This window comes from Geotrypetes seraphini, chromosome 2, assembly GCF_902459505.1.
Source record: "Geotrypetes seraphini chromosome 2, aGeoSer1.1, whole genome shotgun sequence".
Classification (NCBI taxonomy): Eukaryota; Metazoa; Chordata; class Amphibia; order Gymnophiona; family Dermophiidae; genus Geotrypetes; species Geotrypetes seraphini.
In genome coordinates, this window is record NC_047085.1 from 270,490,941 (window position 1) to 270,508,626 (window position 17,686).

A 17,686-nucleotide genomic window follows, 5' to 3' on the forward strand; every position below is an offset into this window, starting at 1 on the left:
ACATCCATCTCTTTTCTCCATACTACAGCTGTCTTTCCTTTATCACCATGGTTAGAACCAAGACAAGATTTTTCTTGACAGCCCTCTCTCCCTAACCCCTTATCCCTGCGAATTCTGTCCTCTTACCCCCTACTGCTAAAATCAGTATTAAACCCTTGGAACAGTATTAAGCCATTGGAACAGCTTTGAAAGCTCTGGTTCTTCAGTTAGTAACTTGTGTAGTTAAGGAGCCATCAATGTAGTAAAGCTATAAAGAGAGCTAAGGGCCTAAATCAGGGATCTCAAAGTCCTTCCTTGAGGGCTGCAATCCAGTCGGGTTTTCAGGATTTCTCCAATGAATATGCACTGAAAGCAGTGCATGCACATAGATCTCATGCATATTCATTGGGGAAATCCTGAAAACCCGACTGGATTGCGGCCCTCAAGGAGGGACTTTGAGACCCCTGGTCTAAATCAAGCACCAGGTTAAAAAAGCATTAAAACATTGTTTTTTTAAAATTTAAAGACCAAGGACCACAACATGGGTAACGGGGAAGCTGGATGTTGGGGAGTCCCTGGACATTGTGTACCTGGACTTTAGCAAAGCATTCAATAGCGTACCACACCGCAGGTTGCTGAGCAAGATGAGTTCTATAGGATTAGGTGACACATTGACGAAATGGGTTGGGAACTGGCTTGGAGGTAGGCTTCAAAGGGTAGTGGTGAATGGCACCCCCTACGAAATGACGGAAATGATCAGTGGAGTGCCACAAGGCTCGGTCTTGGGCCCGATCCTATTCAACATCTTTATAAGAGACTTGGCAGAAGAGCTTCGCAGTAAAATAACATTATTCGCCGATGACGCCAAACTAAGTAATGTAGTGGGCAAATGCCAAACGGACGAAGATTCAATGCCCGACAACATGATGCACGACCTACTCCTACTAGAGCGCTGGTCTAGGAACTGGCAACTCAGCTTCAATGCCAAAAAATGCAAAGTTATGCACCTAGGCAGCCAAAATCCATGCAAGACTTATACCCTTAATGGTGAGATCCTAACAAGAACGGTAACAGAACGAGACTTGGGGGTGATCGTCTGAGTGAGGACATGAAGACTGCCAGTCAGGTGGAGCAGGCTTCATCCAAGGCAAGACAGATCATAGGTTGCATACGCAGGAGTTTCATCAGCCGTAAGCCGGAAGTCATTATGCCATTGTATAGATCCATGGTGAGGCCCCACCTGGAATACTGTGTGCAATTCTGGAGGCCACATTATCGCAAGGATGTGCTGAGACTGGAGTCGGTTCAGAGAATGGCCACCCGGATGGCCTCGGGACTCAAGGATCTCCCGTACGAAGAACGGTTAGACAAATTACAGCTATACTCGCTCGAGGAGCACAGAGAGAGGGGAGACATGATAGAGACGTTCAAGTATCTCACGGGCCGCATCGAGGCAGAGGAAGATATCTTCTTTTTCAAGGGACCTGCGGCAACAAGAGGGCATCCGTGGAAAATCAGGGGCGGGAAACTATGAGGTGACACCAGGAAATTATTTTTCACTGAAAGGGTGGTTGATCGCTGGAATGGTCTTCCACTGCAGGTGATTGAGGCCAGCAGCATACCCGACTTTAAGGCCAAATGGGATCGACACATGGGATCTATTAACAAAGCAAAGGTAGGGGAGGGTCATTAGGGTGGGCAGACTAGATGGGCCGTGGCCCTTATCTGCCGTCTATTTCTATGTTTCTAAGGATGCCTTAATGCCGTAATCTTTGATAATTGGCTAAAACACAAATATGATATGGGAATGTATTAATTTACCTAATACTTTGCATGTAAGATATTAAAATAATTGTATAACAGCAGCAAAAGTGTTTGATTTATTCTTCATGTTTATTGATAAATTTACTATACTGCTCTTCTCGACAAAATCAAAGCTGTTTGCAGTAATGTACATCAAAATAGAGACAATCAACAAGCTCTAAATCTGTTCATCTGGTCTTTAGACCTGATTCCCGTTTGATCAAGCAATTTCTTGTATCTAATCTGTTTTGTAGCTCCTGTTCTGCATCTGGCTCTATTTCACAATTTTCTGAGCCTAGCCTCTCCAGGTACACTGCTATTAAAGGGCAGTTGTACTCATTTACTAAGGGGATCCTTAATACTCAAGTGACTCTTGACTGATCCCCGCCTCCCCTCCCCCCCCCCCCCCCCGATCATGCTCAATAAATAGTGTAGCATCTAAGCAGTCAGGCCCCCCCACAGTGACCGATACACTGCTGCTCAATCAGAGCACAGGGAAAGGTCAGTCTCTAAGAGCAGTTAAATATAGCTGGGGGGGAAGGATGAGGATAAATTAAATAGACCACTTAGGCTCCAGGGTCTAAAATAAAATATTGCCAGAGCACTGTTGCCCCAAATATTATTCCAGTGACAACATACATCCTCACTGCCATGTGCTTATGCTGCATTATAAGAATTGTAAGGCTTTAAAAAAAAAAAAAAACACAAAAAACCCCAATAAGAAAGAATGTTTGTAAGGCTAACCCCCCCCCCCCCCCCAAATAAGGAAGAATGACTCAATATATGGCTGGTAGAAGAATTCTTCCAACCTCATTTGGATTATATTGTAACAATATTTCTTGCACATTCAGTATACTGGAGAGATTAAATGCACTTTGATTTTGAGTGTGATTTTGCAACTTATTTTGGTCACATTTTGCACTTAAGGTCAGGGATGTTTCATGCTTAGATAACCCTGTTGTGTTGGGTATACAGCTTTCAACTCGATAATATACTACAGGTTTGACCTGGTAATTGAGTTGTGTAAACCGAGGAACTATCACAAGAATTTTAATCTAAATGTATTAACGGCAATTACATTGCTAGGATTGGGCAAAGATCTCCCAGTATACTTTTTCTCCCAGTATACTTTTTTTGTTGGAAGAATTCTTCTACCAGGCATTACACAAGTAGCCATTCTCCAGCAAGGGCAGGTGCCTCCAGCATTCTTCTCTCCTCCTCTGCCTTGATTGTAAAATGAGGAAGACAGCAATATTGAAGCACTTCAGAATACATCCTCCCTTCTACTGTTAAAGTCCAATGTCATATTTTGAACGATACAGGAAATTATAGTGCTGCACACACTTCACAACATGTCAGCAGGTTCAGACCCAGGGTAGAAAGAGGAGTAGTAACTAAATTTTGCAGCCCTTCCTGGAACCACAGAATCATGGAAGACTGGGAATCCTATAATGGGCATCCTTCAACAGTAGGTAGAGCATCTTTTTTTAAAGGTCCTGTCCCACTTCTCTGACATTAAAAAATGGATATAGCAAAAAATAAAATTAAATGGGGGAAACAATAGGCTGGCACTAGACTCAAAGTTCTAAAGTACCAATAAATGGACCTGCAGCAGGGAACATTAAAATCAGAGACACGTTTAAAATGTGCTAGAACTCCTAGTGAAAAGTAATAGGCAACTGAGGAAATCCTCTACAAAAAAAAAAAAAAAAAAAAGATACATTCAATCATACAAAGCTCATGTAAAATTGAAATAAGCACACAAATCCCATCTCTTAAGTGGGCAAAAAGGAGCTGCATATGCCAAGAAAGCTTTCTAAGTTTTTCTGGGATCAGAATAGCTCCACATTGATGCCATTGCTCACCTGTCTGATTGAGTCATTCTATTTTATGGAGAAATATTGAGAAGTACATATGTGTACTAAATGTTCTCTCATTGTTATTTTTGCTGTTTTCATTATTTATTACAATTTATTTGCTGCCTTTTTGGAAAAAAAAATTCATCCACAATGGTATACAGCAACAAAAAGTGGAATTCAGGCAATAGATAATTACAGAAGTACAAATATTCAAATAAGAGTGCATAGTATGCTACATAAATTGTCAACATAATACAAGATAAAACATCTTAAAAGACAGCATAGGTTGTAAGCATAGGTGGAACACACAGATAAGATAGAGTAACAAAAGTTAGAAAATAAGACTAGGAGTGGACAAGCAAGTCCTGCTGTAGTATTTGTAGTTGGTGTTAGTCCTTCTGCATGTGTGACCAGCTAGTTAATTGCTTCTTCAATTCAAAGCTTGGGAGTTTGGGAGTAGAGATAAGCTTTCAACCTGTTTCCTGAAGTAAAAACAGGGAGTCTTACATTGAGCAAAGCCTTTCAGGAAGTGCATTCCACAGTGTGGGGGCTATCCCAGAGAAGGCTCACAGTCAGGTGTCACATTGTGTGATGTCCTTTGGCGAGGTTGTGGTTAGAGATACTTCTTGAGAAGACCTTTGTGACTTTGGAGAAGGAGATCCTATTCTTCAAGCACTCTGATCCATTTCCTTCAAGAGCCTTGAAGATCAGGGATGAGTTTAAATTTAGCCCTATATTGTATCATTAGACAGTGAAATATTTGCTGAAATGGTATGATGTGGTCACATTGCTTTCAAACTTTTATCAGTCTTGCTGCAGTATTCCAAATCATTTGTATATTTTTCCACTAGTACAATGTGTCACAAACTGTGTGCCTCTTGAGATTTCAGGTGTGCCGTGGTACACTGGGGAAGAGGAGAGATGCCAGCGCCAACTGACTGTCCACTGGATGTGCCTCTTGCGAAGAGAGACATGTCCTGTAAGCAATTGCCCGATGACGGCACCTCTTCTCTCTGCCGGCCTTTCTCTCTAGCGCAAAAACTAGATTAGGAGAAACTCAAAGTGAAATGGATGGGTATGTAAGGAGTTATATTTTGCGCTCCATGAAGAACATCCATGTAAGTAATTTGTTTTTTTCCAAGGACATGAATGATAATTTCCTCACACTCATGACTTTCTAGATACGGAGAGTGGGATGCTTATGATATATGACAGTTCTAGGGAAATAAATATATTTTGAAGTATGTAAAGTACAATACTACTACTGTGTTTCCCCGAAAATAAGACAGTGTCTTATATTCATTTGGGGCCCAAACAAGGCACTAGTTCTTATTTTTGGGTAGGGCTCATTTTTTTCATGAACATGATCATCTCTCTCTTCCTCTCTTTCACCCCAATTCTTCCTCTTTGCTTTCCCCCACATGTGCATCATCTTTCCTCCCCTCTCACCCATCCCCTTGTGCCTTCCCTCTGTAGCATCTTTCTATCCCTCCATCCCTCCCATTCCTCATGCAGCAGAACCCTTGCCCAGCTTCCATCCTTTCTTCCCTCCCATCCCTCATGCAGCAGAATCCTTTGCCAAGCTTCCATCCTTCCTTCCCTCCCATCCCAACCCTTGTGCAGCAGAACTCTTTGCCCAGCTTCCATCCTTCCCTCCCTCCCTCCCGGGCTTATTTTCAGGAGTAGGGCTTATATTAAAACCTACCCCGAAAATCATGCTAGGGCTTATTTTCGGGGAAACACTGTACTATTTTGTTTTTTTGTTTGCTTGTGTGTTTTTTAATTAATAAAATACAGCACTGCATTACCTAAAGAGAAAGTAGCTTTCAAATTAAATTAGTAAAGCATTAGTCTCCAATATGAGGTACACATGGGGGGGGGGGGTGATAGTGTTTCTTTCCACAATGGCTACAATTTGTTTGCTTGTCTGTTTACTGAATGGGAGTAGGGAGATGATTGGGAGAGGATTATTTCAATCCTGTTGACCATATAAACAGCAAAGTTATCCCTTTCCTTTTCAGCATAATTACATTACTGTGTCCAGAATTCACATGATAGAAGGAAAGAATGATCAACAAAAAAATAGAGCATATTAGCCAATGGTCTACTTAACCCCACTGACAGTCCTCATGTACTTTGAAATCATCTGAACTCCAAACTACAGGCAAAATATTTCAAGTTTCATAAGCCAAATAATTTTACAGTACCTTGCATGCAGTATCCCAATAAGGGTGGCAGTCAGGCCTTTTGTTAAAATCCCCATCACACAGCAGTGATGCAGACAACGAAGTAACTTCACAGAAATGCATGGCACAAAATACAAAAGATGTACCAAAGGCTTCTGTAGCTCTGCAGGCAGCAGGACTAGAGTGCCATCATGTGGATCTAAAGAACAAAAACAATTACAAAACAATGAAAATCACTGTTTTATAGTGAATTTTTAAGACATTATTTAGTTATGTATTAAGATTACTATGGAACTTTGTAAGTCTAAGTACTTTGAAAATATGATGTACATAATCGAAAAGAAAATACGTCTAAAAACCGGCTTAAATTAGAACTTGGACGATCAAAAAGACAGATCGTCCAAGTACCAATAAATCAAATAGGGTTTTTAGATGTATTTAAAACCAACTTAGGCTTTTTCACTGCCTCTGTGTGCCCAGAGCGAAAAGGGGCGTTTTTGGAGGAGTGGGTAGGGCAGGATGTGGGTTGACCTAGACTTAGTTGTCCGGTAGCCATAATTGAAAAGTTTAACACGTTGCCTAAACGGAACTTATACATTTTGACTTAGATCAAGTCAAAACAGGATCAGGCCGCTGAGAAGTTGCTGCGATCAGTTCAGCGGCCCAGGCAACCTGTATCCCCCACCCCCGGCAGTGATCACTGGCAGGAGGGATGTCCAATCCCTCCTGCCCGAACCTGCTGTGATACCCTGCAAACGTTGCTGACAGGAGGTATGTCCAATTCCAAATGGCCAGATCCCTTAGGCTCTCCCGGGGGTTGGCCAAAAGGGATCTGGCCAATCGGAATCTTAGGCCACTTCCAGGGCATCCCAGAATGCACTGGAAGTCAGGCAAAAGGTTCCGGTCGGCCCAGGAGACTGAGGTCCCTCCTATGGGATGGGCCTTAGGCGCCTGGGCCAATCAGGGTCTTAGGCCCCTCCCTGGTGCATCCTACAATGCACCAGGAAGGGGAAGGCCCACCATTTTGGTGAGGGTGGGCCTGCCGGCCAGAGGCTAGAAGAGTCCCTCCAGCCGGCCAAGTACAAAAGGTAGAGGGGAGGGGTTCGGGTAGGATAGCGCGGGGGTGGGTGTTTCCAGCTGGGCTAGCTGGGGTTCTAGCTGGGGTGGGGGGGGGCTCAGGTGGCCTAACTTGGTGTGGGAGGGTGTCCGGCATCCCTCTTGCTGGCGAAGATTGCAGGGGGATTCGGAAGTGTCTGGCAGGAGTGAAAGGGCATTCCTCCTGCTAGCAAAGGTAGTGAATCGTGGTTTTAGGTAAATGACTGGTCCTTCCCACGCCTAAAAGATCTTGTTTTCAGCGTTTGGGACTTAGAGTCGGTCCAGAGGAAAGGTACTAAAATGGTATGTGGTTTTCATCATAAGGTGTATGGGGATGGGTCACTTTGGGACCCATCCCGAGGGAACTCAGCTTATTTATTAGACGTCTGGATGGACAAAGGGGACTTCCTAGACATCGTATATTTAGATTTCCAAAAAGCCTTTGACAAGGTACCCCATGAACGCCTACTTCGGAAACTGAAGAACCATGGGGTGGAAGGAGATGTACATAGATGGGTCAGAAATTGGTTGGCGGGAAGGAAGCAGAGGGTAGGAGTGAAGGGCACTACTCGGACTGGAGTGCTCGGACCGCTGTTATTTAATATATTTATAAATGATCTAGAAAAAGGGACAAGTGCGAAATAATAAAATTTGCAGACGACGCCAAACCATTTAGTAGTGCTCAGACTAAAGAGGACTGCGAAGAATAACAAAGGGACTTGAACAAACTAGAGGAGTGGGCTACGAGTTGGCAGATGAAGTTCAACATAGAGAAATGTAAAGTATTACATGTGGGAAGCAGAAACCCGAGGTACAGCTATAAGATGGGAGGGATGTTATTGAATGAGAGTACCCAAGAAAGGGACTTGGTGATAATGGTGGACAAGACAATGAAGCCAACGGCACAGTGGCCGCTAAGAAAGCGAATAGAATGCTAGGTATAATCAAGAAAGGTATTACAACCAGAATGAAAGAAGTTATCCTGCCGTTGTATCGGGCGATGGTGCGCCCGCATCTGGAGTACTGCGTCCAATATTGGTCGCCGTACCTTAAGAAGGATATGGCGATACTCGAGAGGGTTCAGAGAGAGCGACATGTTTGATAAAAGGTATGGAAAACCTTTCATACGCTGAAAGATTGGAGAAACTGGAGCTCTAGTCCCTGGAGAAGAGGAGACAGAGGGGACTTAGAGGGGACTTGCAAGTCACGCAGTTATGCTACTCCAGCACTAGTATTAACTTGGATTCAATTTGAACCAGCTTACATCGGGTCCCCTGAAGTAGGGAACAAAACGGAGCCACGTTGGGTCCCCCTCACTCCTGTTTAACAGCTAAGTGGACTTTTTCATCAAGTATACAGTGACGTTTGCATGATATTAACAACAAGAACAAACCCGTTATTTTGAACTTTTGAAACAGTTGAACTTTTTAGCCTTTCCAGGTTGTGATTAAAAACATTTTCATAGAATAACAATGACTGGAAGGTAAACTCTTTACCCAAGGGAGGTCTTGTAGCCTTCCTTTCAGAGTTTCATATCTCTGAGTAATTTTATAAAATATTTCTTGATCATCCTTCAAAGGCTTGTCTATATTTACATGGTCAGTTATATGTTTTTGAAAGATGGATGCAAGGCAGAAAGTGAAGACGTAGAGAAAAACAGTCAAAGGACAAGAAGGCCCTGGAAACATAGTTAAAAGCACAGAAAAATAAAGTCACCAGCCAACAAAGGTAGGGAAAATGATTTTATTTTCAATATAGTGATTGAAATGTGTCAGTTTTGAGAAAGAAAAGATATTAAACTTTAAATGTGAGGGCTGCAGAAAAAATAGAGTACTTGGAGGGCCGCAGAAAAAATAGTTAATGTCTTATTAAAGAAATGACAATTTTGCATAAGGTAAAACTCATAGTTTTATAAACTATAAAGAGTTTTACCTCTTGCAAAATTGTCATTTCTTTAATAAGACATTAACTATTTTTTCTGCGGCCCTCCAAGTACCTACAAATCCAAAATGTGGCCCCGTAATGGGTTTGAGTTTGAGACCACTGGACTGGAGTGAGCTTTGACAGAGACTTCAGTAGTTGGAACCTAAGAATAGTACCAGGCAGAGCTTTGGATTCTTGCCCAGAAATAGTTAAGAATAAGAAAACAACAACAACAGATTTTTAGATTGAATCATGTTGGGCAGATTATATAGCAAAAATAACCCGGAAATGTGAAAAATCAATAATGTTATAACAAACCCTTTCACAAAAAATACAGTAGGATGTCACAAAAAGTCAGTGCTGCTGAAGTTCCAATAAAGGGAGTTTCAGATAACTGGAGGAAAAAGCCTCAGATTGGAACCCTTCCACCACCACAATGGTGGTCCAAGGTGGTTGGGCGAGCACCTCACTGGCAAAAAACCTCCAGACCGACTCCCAATGAATAATAAACTTAAAGCAGGACTGTGGTGCAAAAGATAGAGGATAAATTTCCACTTATCTAATTTAGTCGATCGGTGTACCGATCGGTGTCGATCGGTGTACCTCTATCTTTTGCACCACAGTCCTGCTTTAAGTTTATTATTTATTGGGAGTCGGTCTGGAGGTTTTTTGCCAGTGAGGTGCTCGCCCAACCACCTTGGACCACCATTGTGGTGGTGGAAGGGTTCCAATCTGAGGCTTTTTCCTCCAGTTATCTGAAACTCCCTTTATTGGAACTTCAGCAGCACTGACTTTTTGTGACATCCTACTGTATTTTTTGTGAAAGGGTTTGTTATAATAATAATAATAATAACGGGCAGATTATATAGACCAGGGGTGCCCAACGCGTCGATCGCGATCGACCGGTAGCTCAGGAAGGCAATGTGAGTCGATCGCAGAGCCCATCCCGGGCTCTGTGATAGACTCGTGTTGCCGTCCCGATCTACCGGGCCTATCAGCCTTCCTCTCCCAGACGTCAAAGACGCCGACGCCGGGCATTAGGCTGTTTTTGTCATTTCGGGGGGGGGGGGGGCGTGGTGGCGTGGCGGCGGCAGCAGCAACAGCCTGAAAAAGAAATCATCCTGGCCCGGGTCGGTGTCAAACTCCGGAACTTCTACCTCTTCCAGCAGCCCTCTCCCTTCTACCTGCTTCCGGCCACACCCCCTGCTCCGCGGCTCTCTTCGGCAACTCAGCAGCAGCGATCGACACAAGCTTAAGACGTCGGGGCCTACCCTCTGCGAGTCCCGCTTGTTTCAACTTCCTTTTTCCACAAAGGCGGGACTCGTAGAGAGAAGGCCTCGATGTCGGCAGCTTGTCTTGATCACCGCTGCTGACGAGTTGCTTAAGAGAGCCGCGGAGCAGGGGGGTTTTGCCAGGTGCAGGTAGAAGGGAGAGGGCCAGATGCAGGACTCATGGGTGAGGGAGCAGAAGAGAGAGAGAAAGAGAGAGGGGAGGGAAACAAAAGGAAATATTTCATACTGGGCCGGGCCGGAGTGGAGGGAGGGTGGAAAGATTCTGGCTACAGGGTGCATTAACAAAGGAAAAGGGGGGAAAGCTGAAAATGGAGATAGTGACACAAAGAAGAGAAAGAGTAAGCAGGACCTACTGAATAAGGATAGAGATACAGAGGGGACATGAAGAGGAGGTGAAATAGAGACATAGAAGTAATGCTGAAAAAGTGTGTGGGGGGGGGGAGATAAAGACATTGAAAGGGCAAATGGTGAACATGGGGTAAAGACAAGGACAGAGACAAATGAAGATTCTGAAAAAGTGGTGAGATAGGGATATAGGTGAGATAGACACAAAGAAGGGTGATGCTGGAAAATAGGTGGAATGGTAATTCTGACAGACACAGAAGGGAAATGCTGGATCAAGGAGAGATGGGGCTCAGGCTGGATGGAATGAGGAGAAATGCCTTGTTGGCCCGGAACTTTCTCTCCTACGTCAGAATTGATGTCAGGGAGCGGAATGCTGGTCAGCGCGACGCTTCTGCAGGGAAAGCTTGGGACGGCAGTGGCTTGGGGGCTGTTCCCCGATGGCGGTGGCAGCAAACCGAGTGGCTTGGGGGAGGGCACGGAGAAAGAAAGAAAGAAAGGGGGCAGACAGGGAGACAGAAAGAAGGGGGAACAGGGAGACAGAAAGAAAAAGTTGGGGGAGAGAATGAGGTCTGGAGGAGAGGAAACATACAGGAGGCTGAAAGAAAGGAAGAAAGATTGGATGCACAGTCAGAAGAAGAAAGTGCAACCAGAGACTCATGAAATCACCAAACAGCAAAGGTAGGAAAAATGATTGTATTTTCAATTTAGTGATCAAAATGTGTCGGTTTTGAGAATTTATATCTGCTGTCTATATTTTGCACTATGGCTCTCTTTTATTAAACCGCAATAGCGTTTTTTAGCGCAGGGAGCCTATGAGCATTGAGAGCAGCACGAGGCATTCAGCGTAACTCCCTGTGCTAAAATCTACTATTGTGGTTTAGTAAAAAGGGATGTCTATTTTTGTATTTTGTTACTGAGGAGACATTGCATAGAGTCATCTGCCGTGACCTCTTTGAAAAAACCCGGAATATGAATAATTAACATTTTCTCTGCCTTTCAGTGTGTTTTGTGTTTTTTTTTTTTTTTTATTGTTGGTAGATCATTTTGACTTAGTCATTATAAAAGTAGCTCGCAAGCCCATAAAGTGTGGGCACCCCTGATATAGACCATTTGGGTCTTTATCTGCCAACATCTACTATGTTACTATGATCTCAATCTGTGTACTTTGGAGGAAAGGCAGGAGAGGGGAGATATGAGAGAGACTTTCACAAATAACTTTCAAAATATCATGCATTATTCTCCGCATACTTTATGGAAACTCAGCTGCTCCACTCATGCAGCTCTTCTCCACGGCGTGGTCTACTTATCGCAGAACCCTCAATAGGATGCTACTAAATCTCCCATCCACAAAAAACATTCACTACCAACGAGTTTTCCACTCCATGCTTACCTTTCTAGGAGTAAAAACATGGAATGACCTTACAGAAACAACCAGAACGGAACCTAACCACACCATCTTCCGGAGAAAACTGAAAACCCATCTGTTCCACACTTAATCTCCTGTATCCTCTCCTCCTCCCCATCCCCTCCTTCCTCTCCTCTCTCTAAGCTGCCTTCAGCCTTTATAGGTATGAGCGACACACAAATAGAAGATTAGATTAGAGATGTTTAAATACCTATGTAATGTAAATGTGCATGAGTCGAGCCTCTTTCATTTGAAAGGAAACTCTGCAATGAGAGGGCATAGGATGAAGTTAAGAGGCGATAGGCTCTGGAGTAATCTAAGGAAATTTTACAGAAAGGGTGGTAGATGCATGAAACAGTCTCCCAGAAGAGGTGGTAGAGACAGAGATTGTGTCTCAATTCAAAAGGGCCTGGGACAGTCATGCAGCTTATTTTAAGAAATTGGAAAAACTGGGCTAGGTTAAACTACACATTTTGGTGGGAATCCCTGTATTATACTTATAAAATGGAACGTTGCATGGCCATACAAAAGGGATCTTTTAAGAATTTTATGGATGTTTGGGAGCCATTGGTTAAATACTGTAAAGAGGAATAATTAATTTTAATCTTATAGTAAAGTAAACATACACATCCTGGGGGAGGGGCGTAAGGGAAAGGAATAGAATTGGAATTGATTCAAGGATTTTATGAATAATTTCATGAAGGTTTTATTATATTTCTTTATTAGCTGAGAGGGTGGGGAAATTTCATTATGCAGTAGTATTTGTAAGTTTTGCTGTGCTTATTATGTAATGTGCAAATATGTGAATCATTTATTGCGCATTTGTAGTTTGAAAAATCAATAAAGAATTTTTTTTAAAAAAATTTTTCTCTGCAAAAAAAATAAAAGGACCCTGGGATAGGCACGTGTGATCTCTTGGAGAGAGAAAGATACTTTTTACCATTCAAATACTAACAAATGTTCTACTCCATACAACTCTTGAAATGACAATGATCTACTCTTTACAACTTTAGTAATGACAAATATTCTTCCATTGTAACCCCCTTCATAAATCTTTTGTAATCCGCCTTGAACCGCAAGGTAATGGCGGAATAGAAATCTCTAATGTAATGTAATAATGGTTACTGTGGATGGGCAGGCAAGATGGGCCATTTGGCCTTTATCTGCCATCATGTTTCTATGTTTCAAAGGAGTTCAGGAACTACTCCCAGAACAGGGAGAACGTATGCACAACTAATTCCCAGCATCTAAGGGCTGACCGGTCTCCACGAAACAAGTATGTAACAGCAAAGTTGACTGAAATGTGACAATGAAGTCTAAAATGTGAAATCTGAAAACAGACACAGCAAGGACAAGGTGGAGAGTCTAGAATGTCTTACCTATCTACTGGAAAAGATCTTACTAGGGTAAGTACATGATCTCTTTTTCCAGTGCAATAGGTAAGACATTCTAGACCATAGGGATGTACAAAAGCAGTCTCCCAGAGAGCTAGAGTGGGCTTGCAGCACCGGCCTTCAAGACTGAGGACCCAAAAGCCAAGTCCCATCTGGCAGCCACATCTATTCTGTAAAACTTGGCAAACATGTGAAGAGATGACTTCCAGGTAACACAGCAGAACTCTGTGCACATCCAACCTTTTCAGGAGACGATCTTGATGTTTGGAACCTGTTGGCTGAAAAACAGGCGAACTCCTGATTGACATGGAACACCGAAACTACTATGGAACCACTAAGGAATGGTTTGGAGTGAAACTCGTCTCTGAAATTCAGAGGAAAGGGTCTCTACAAGACAATGCCTGCAGCTCAGACACCCTATGGGCAGAAGTGATGGCGACCAGAAAAACAGTCTTGATTGTAAGATTCAGAAGCGAAGCATTGCGAAGAGGCTCAAAAGGAGCTTTGGCAAGGCCCGACAACACCACATTAAGGTCCCAAGTCGGGAACGGATTCTTAACGGGTGGCCAGACCCTAAGAGCCCCTTTCAAAAAACGAGCAACATCTGGATGTGACGCTAACGAGGATCGGCTAGCCCGAGATCAGAGACAAGATAGGCTGGCCACCTGGACTCTTAAAAAGAAGCCACAGTGAGACCCTTATCCAGACCAGCCTAAAGAAAGGCAAGGACTCGCAACACAGGAGCCGAAAAAGGGTCTAACTGATCCTGGTTACACCAATGTTGGAAAGTGTTCCACACCTTAGCGCAGGTGGACACTGTGAATGACTTCTTAGATTTGAGAAGAGTAGCGATCACAAGCTCTAAATAGCCTTTATGTTCTAAGGCCGCATGCTCAAGAGCCAAGCCTTAAGAGCAAAGCAACCCAGATCTTCCATGGCTACAGTAAGGAGGTCCGTGTAGGCACTCAGGTGCAGACTGGGTCCTACCCGGAGGCGCATCAATTCGGCGTACCAGGGTCTGCTTTCAAGCCTCAGGCAAGTAAACATGGCTCGATGCAGTATCGACTATTCCAGCAACTGCGGGCATGTCAGATGCTGTTTTTTTCCCTCAAATACTGCGGTAGTGCTCCCATGTTCCAAGGGCGCTCTGAGCAACCAGGCGGCCAGACAAGGGGAGCTCGCAACTCCATCTTCCTCAGAGGATCCGCTACTACCGCCATCACTGTGGTGAAGGTTCAGGGTGCGGTTGCCAGCAGGGCCGAAAACTGTCAAAGCTGATCCAGCACAGGAAACCACAGAAAACAGAGGTGATCTAGAAAAAATGGGAATGTGAAAATTCACCTCCATAAGATCCAGGGAGGCCAGAAAGTCCCCCGGAAACATTGCTGAAGGATCAACCACATGGTCTCCATCCTGAACTGAGGAAGCTTGAGAGCCGGATGGAAGTGCTGTAAAATCAGAATTGGTCTTCAAGCTGTTGATCCTTTCTTAGGAACGATAAACTAAACAGAGTATCTGTTTGAACTGAATGTTAGCTTGGCACCAGCTCTACTTCTTGAATATCCATCAAGCGCTGAACAGCAGCCCAGAATGAGCTCATTGTGTCTGGGCTCCAGACAGAAGACACAACCTAGTCTGATACAGGCTAGGCAAATCCAGCTTGTAGCCCAACTGAATAAATTCCACAACTCACTGGACATTAATAATGTGCAGCCAGGCAGGCCAAAATTCCGAGAACTAAACACCCATCGGCTCCCTGGCGTCATTGGGTCGTACAGGCAGGTCAAGCAGGAAGAGTGGCGGCAGACAGAGCATGCCTGGAGCCTGGAACCATGAGAAAATCTCTGTGAAAAACATGGAGAATCGTGCCTGTAGTCTTGAAAATTTCAGCAGGAGCCATTCAAGGGAGGATGCTCAGTACCCTTGGGCCGTGCTCTACTATCCACCAAGTCTTCGGGTGATAGGCCATTGCCAAATTCATGAGGCCAACCATATCCTTGCCAAACAACAACAGCCCCTGAAAAGGTAGCTGCACCACAGTTGCCTTGGAGGTGGATTCACCAGTCCTCTGCCAAACCCAGAAAATTTGGCAGGCTGAGCTAGAATATGCAGACACCTTTGCCAGCCCCTTCAAAAGGTCATAGAAGCCATGCGCCATGTTTTCCATCCCAGCCCACAAAAGCTGAGGAAAAGGTATTTGTAGCTGAGCTAGACAGGCGCATGCAACATAGGCACCACAGCTCTAAGGGCTAAATCAGCTGGTTCAAAACTTTCCGGAGAACCACATCCACCCGGCTGGTTTGCATAGCTTTCAACACAACTGTCCCATTACTAGGGAGAGAGTTGTGCTGGGTCATCTGAGCCATCAGGGAATCTCCCTTGGGCTGCCACAAAAGCTGTGGATACTCCTGCGCCAGAAGATGCAAGCTGGACATAGCCCGAGTTTTCCATAAAGGACTCTCCTGAGAGTCAAACTGCTCCGGAACTAGGAACTCATACCCACCCGGATGCCAGGAAAGGTCGCAGATTGCGAACAATGCTGCAGAGACAGGGAGAAGTTAAAGAAATGAAAGGAGCAGGCTGGGTATCCACGCTCAACTCCTGTAAAGATGCAGCAATTAGATCCGGTAGCGCCTCAAACTTAAACAAGCGCCTGACAGCTAGATCATCTCTAGTTCCAGAGCCCCAAAGGGACTCGCGGATCCAGCACTCTAGTCCAGATTCCCAAATCCAGGAAGTGCAGCACTGTCCAAAAAGGATCAGTAAGGTCCGGACCAGCCTCTGGAACTCCTGAACAGTCCGTGAAGGAGGAAAAGATGGCAAAGACGGAGGCACAGAGTCCGCCGAGGCCACTCAGCCACTGAGATGTGTAGCAGGGGGAAAAGAAAGGCATCCAGCAGCTGAACCCCTGAAGTAAAATATGAATCAAGCAAAATCTCATAATTCTGAGAAGGTATCTGGACTCTGGGGCAGAGAGTCACCCTTAGATGACTTATACTTGGGCTTCTTAGGCTGCGAAGAATCTGTCTTGCAGCAGACCAACAAAACCGCAGAACCAAGCCCCGAAAATTAATGTGCCCACCCCAACGGGCTAGCCGAACGTGTAAGGGAAGCTGAACCAGTAGTTATCCCCCCCCCCCCACCACCACATGGTAAGTGGTGCAAAATGCTCCAAATGTGACAATTTTTGCCCAAATCAGGTATGAATCCACACAAAGAGACCCTAAGGACTCCATTCCAGCAGTTTTCCTGGCAAAATTTCGACTTTTAAAGAAGCAGGGAAAAGTTGAAAAAAAGATCGTTAAAAAATCAAAATTGCTGACGGACCCGAAATTACTCCAAAAACGCTCTAAAAATGACATTTCTCAAATTTTAAAAATTACAAAAACTATTTATTTCAGGTGGAGAAATATAGAGGAACACTAGGAAACCTTCAAAACCCCTCAAAATTAACCTTTAAGAGATCGATTTTGGGGGTCACGTGATGCCGCGTTGCTGAGCGGACGTGCCTCTGCATAGCTCCGGGCCGAGCGGCTTTCAATCCTGCAATCAAGCACATGCACGCAGTCGGGCACTTATAAATTTTACGCCGCTGACCTCCCGAAGCTGCAGGGTGCAAGCGGAGCTCCTTTTTAACGGGTCCTGCACGTGGTATGACAGCGAAACCGCAGCGGGACACGCGGGGGAAGGTGAAGACCGCCGAGCCCAAAATGGCGGAGGGCCACGAGGTGCCTGTATTCACCATTCAAGCAGCAGCGATCCAGGAGCTCACCAAATCCCTAACTCTAGTTATGGAGGACAAATTAGCCAAAATACAAGCTTTCATGGAAGATTTTAGGGAGACGCTTGAGACTCATGCAGGTAGGCTGCAAAGAGTGGAAGACCGGGTGGCCCAGCAGGAAGACCACGCAGCGAACTTTGAAGAACGTCTCCGAGTCCTGGAGACCGCTAAAACTGCCTGCCTCGACCGCTTGGATGACCATGAGAACAGAAACCGAAGAAATAATTTACGATTTATTGGTCTGCCCAGCACTAGTCGGGACGTTGACCTACGAGCCTGCCTAGAAAAATGGTTGCCGGATATCCTGGAGCTGGGCGCCTCGGGGGAGAAAGTGCTCATTGAGCGCGCTCACCGTGTGGGAAGTCGGAGAGAAAATGAACAGCAGCCCCGACCAGTCCTTGCCCGATTTTTGAATTTTGCCACAAAGGAAAGGGTTCTCGCTCACTTTCGGCGAGGGAATGGTTTCCAATATGAGGGGCAGAAGATCTTAGTCTTCCAGGACTTCTCTCCTCAGGTTTCATCCAAGCGCAAGGCCAAGGCGCCTCACTGCAACACCCTTTACCAGCGGAACATCCGGGTGTCCCTGCTGTATCCCGCCAGGGCTCTTGTGTCCTTTAACAACAA

The 17,686-nt window shown here is 44.7% G+C and overlaps 1 protein-coding gene across 1 annotated transcript in view; it reads right to left on the reverse strand.

The window, feature by feature from the left end:
* Positions 1–17,686, reverse strand: part of TEX10 (testis expressed 10) — a 258,142-nt gene that overhangs the window by 104,998 nt on the left and 135,458 nt on the right. Inside the window, exon 8 of the mRNA XM_033929656.1 lies at positions 5,849–6,026. Within this exon, the coding sequence (XP_033785547.1) occupies positions 5,849–6,026 (178 nt within the window). The remainder of the gene's footprint in view (positions 1–5,848; positions 6,027–17,686) is intronic.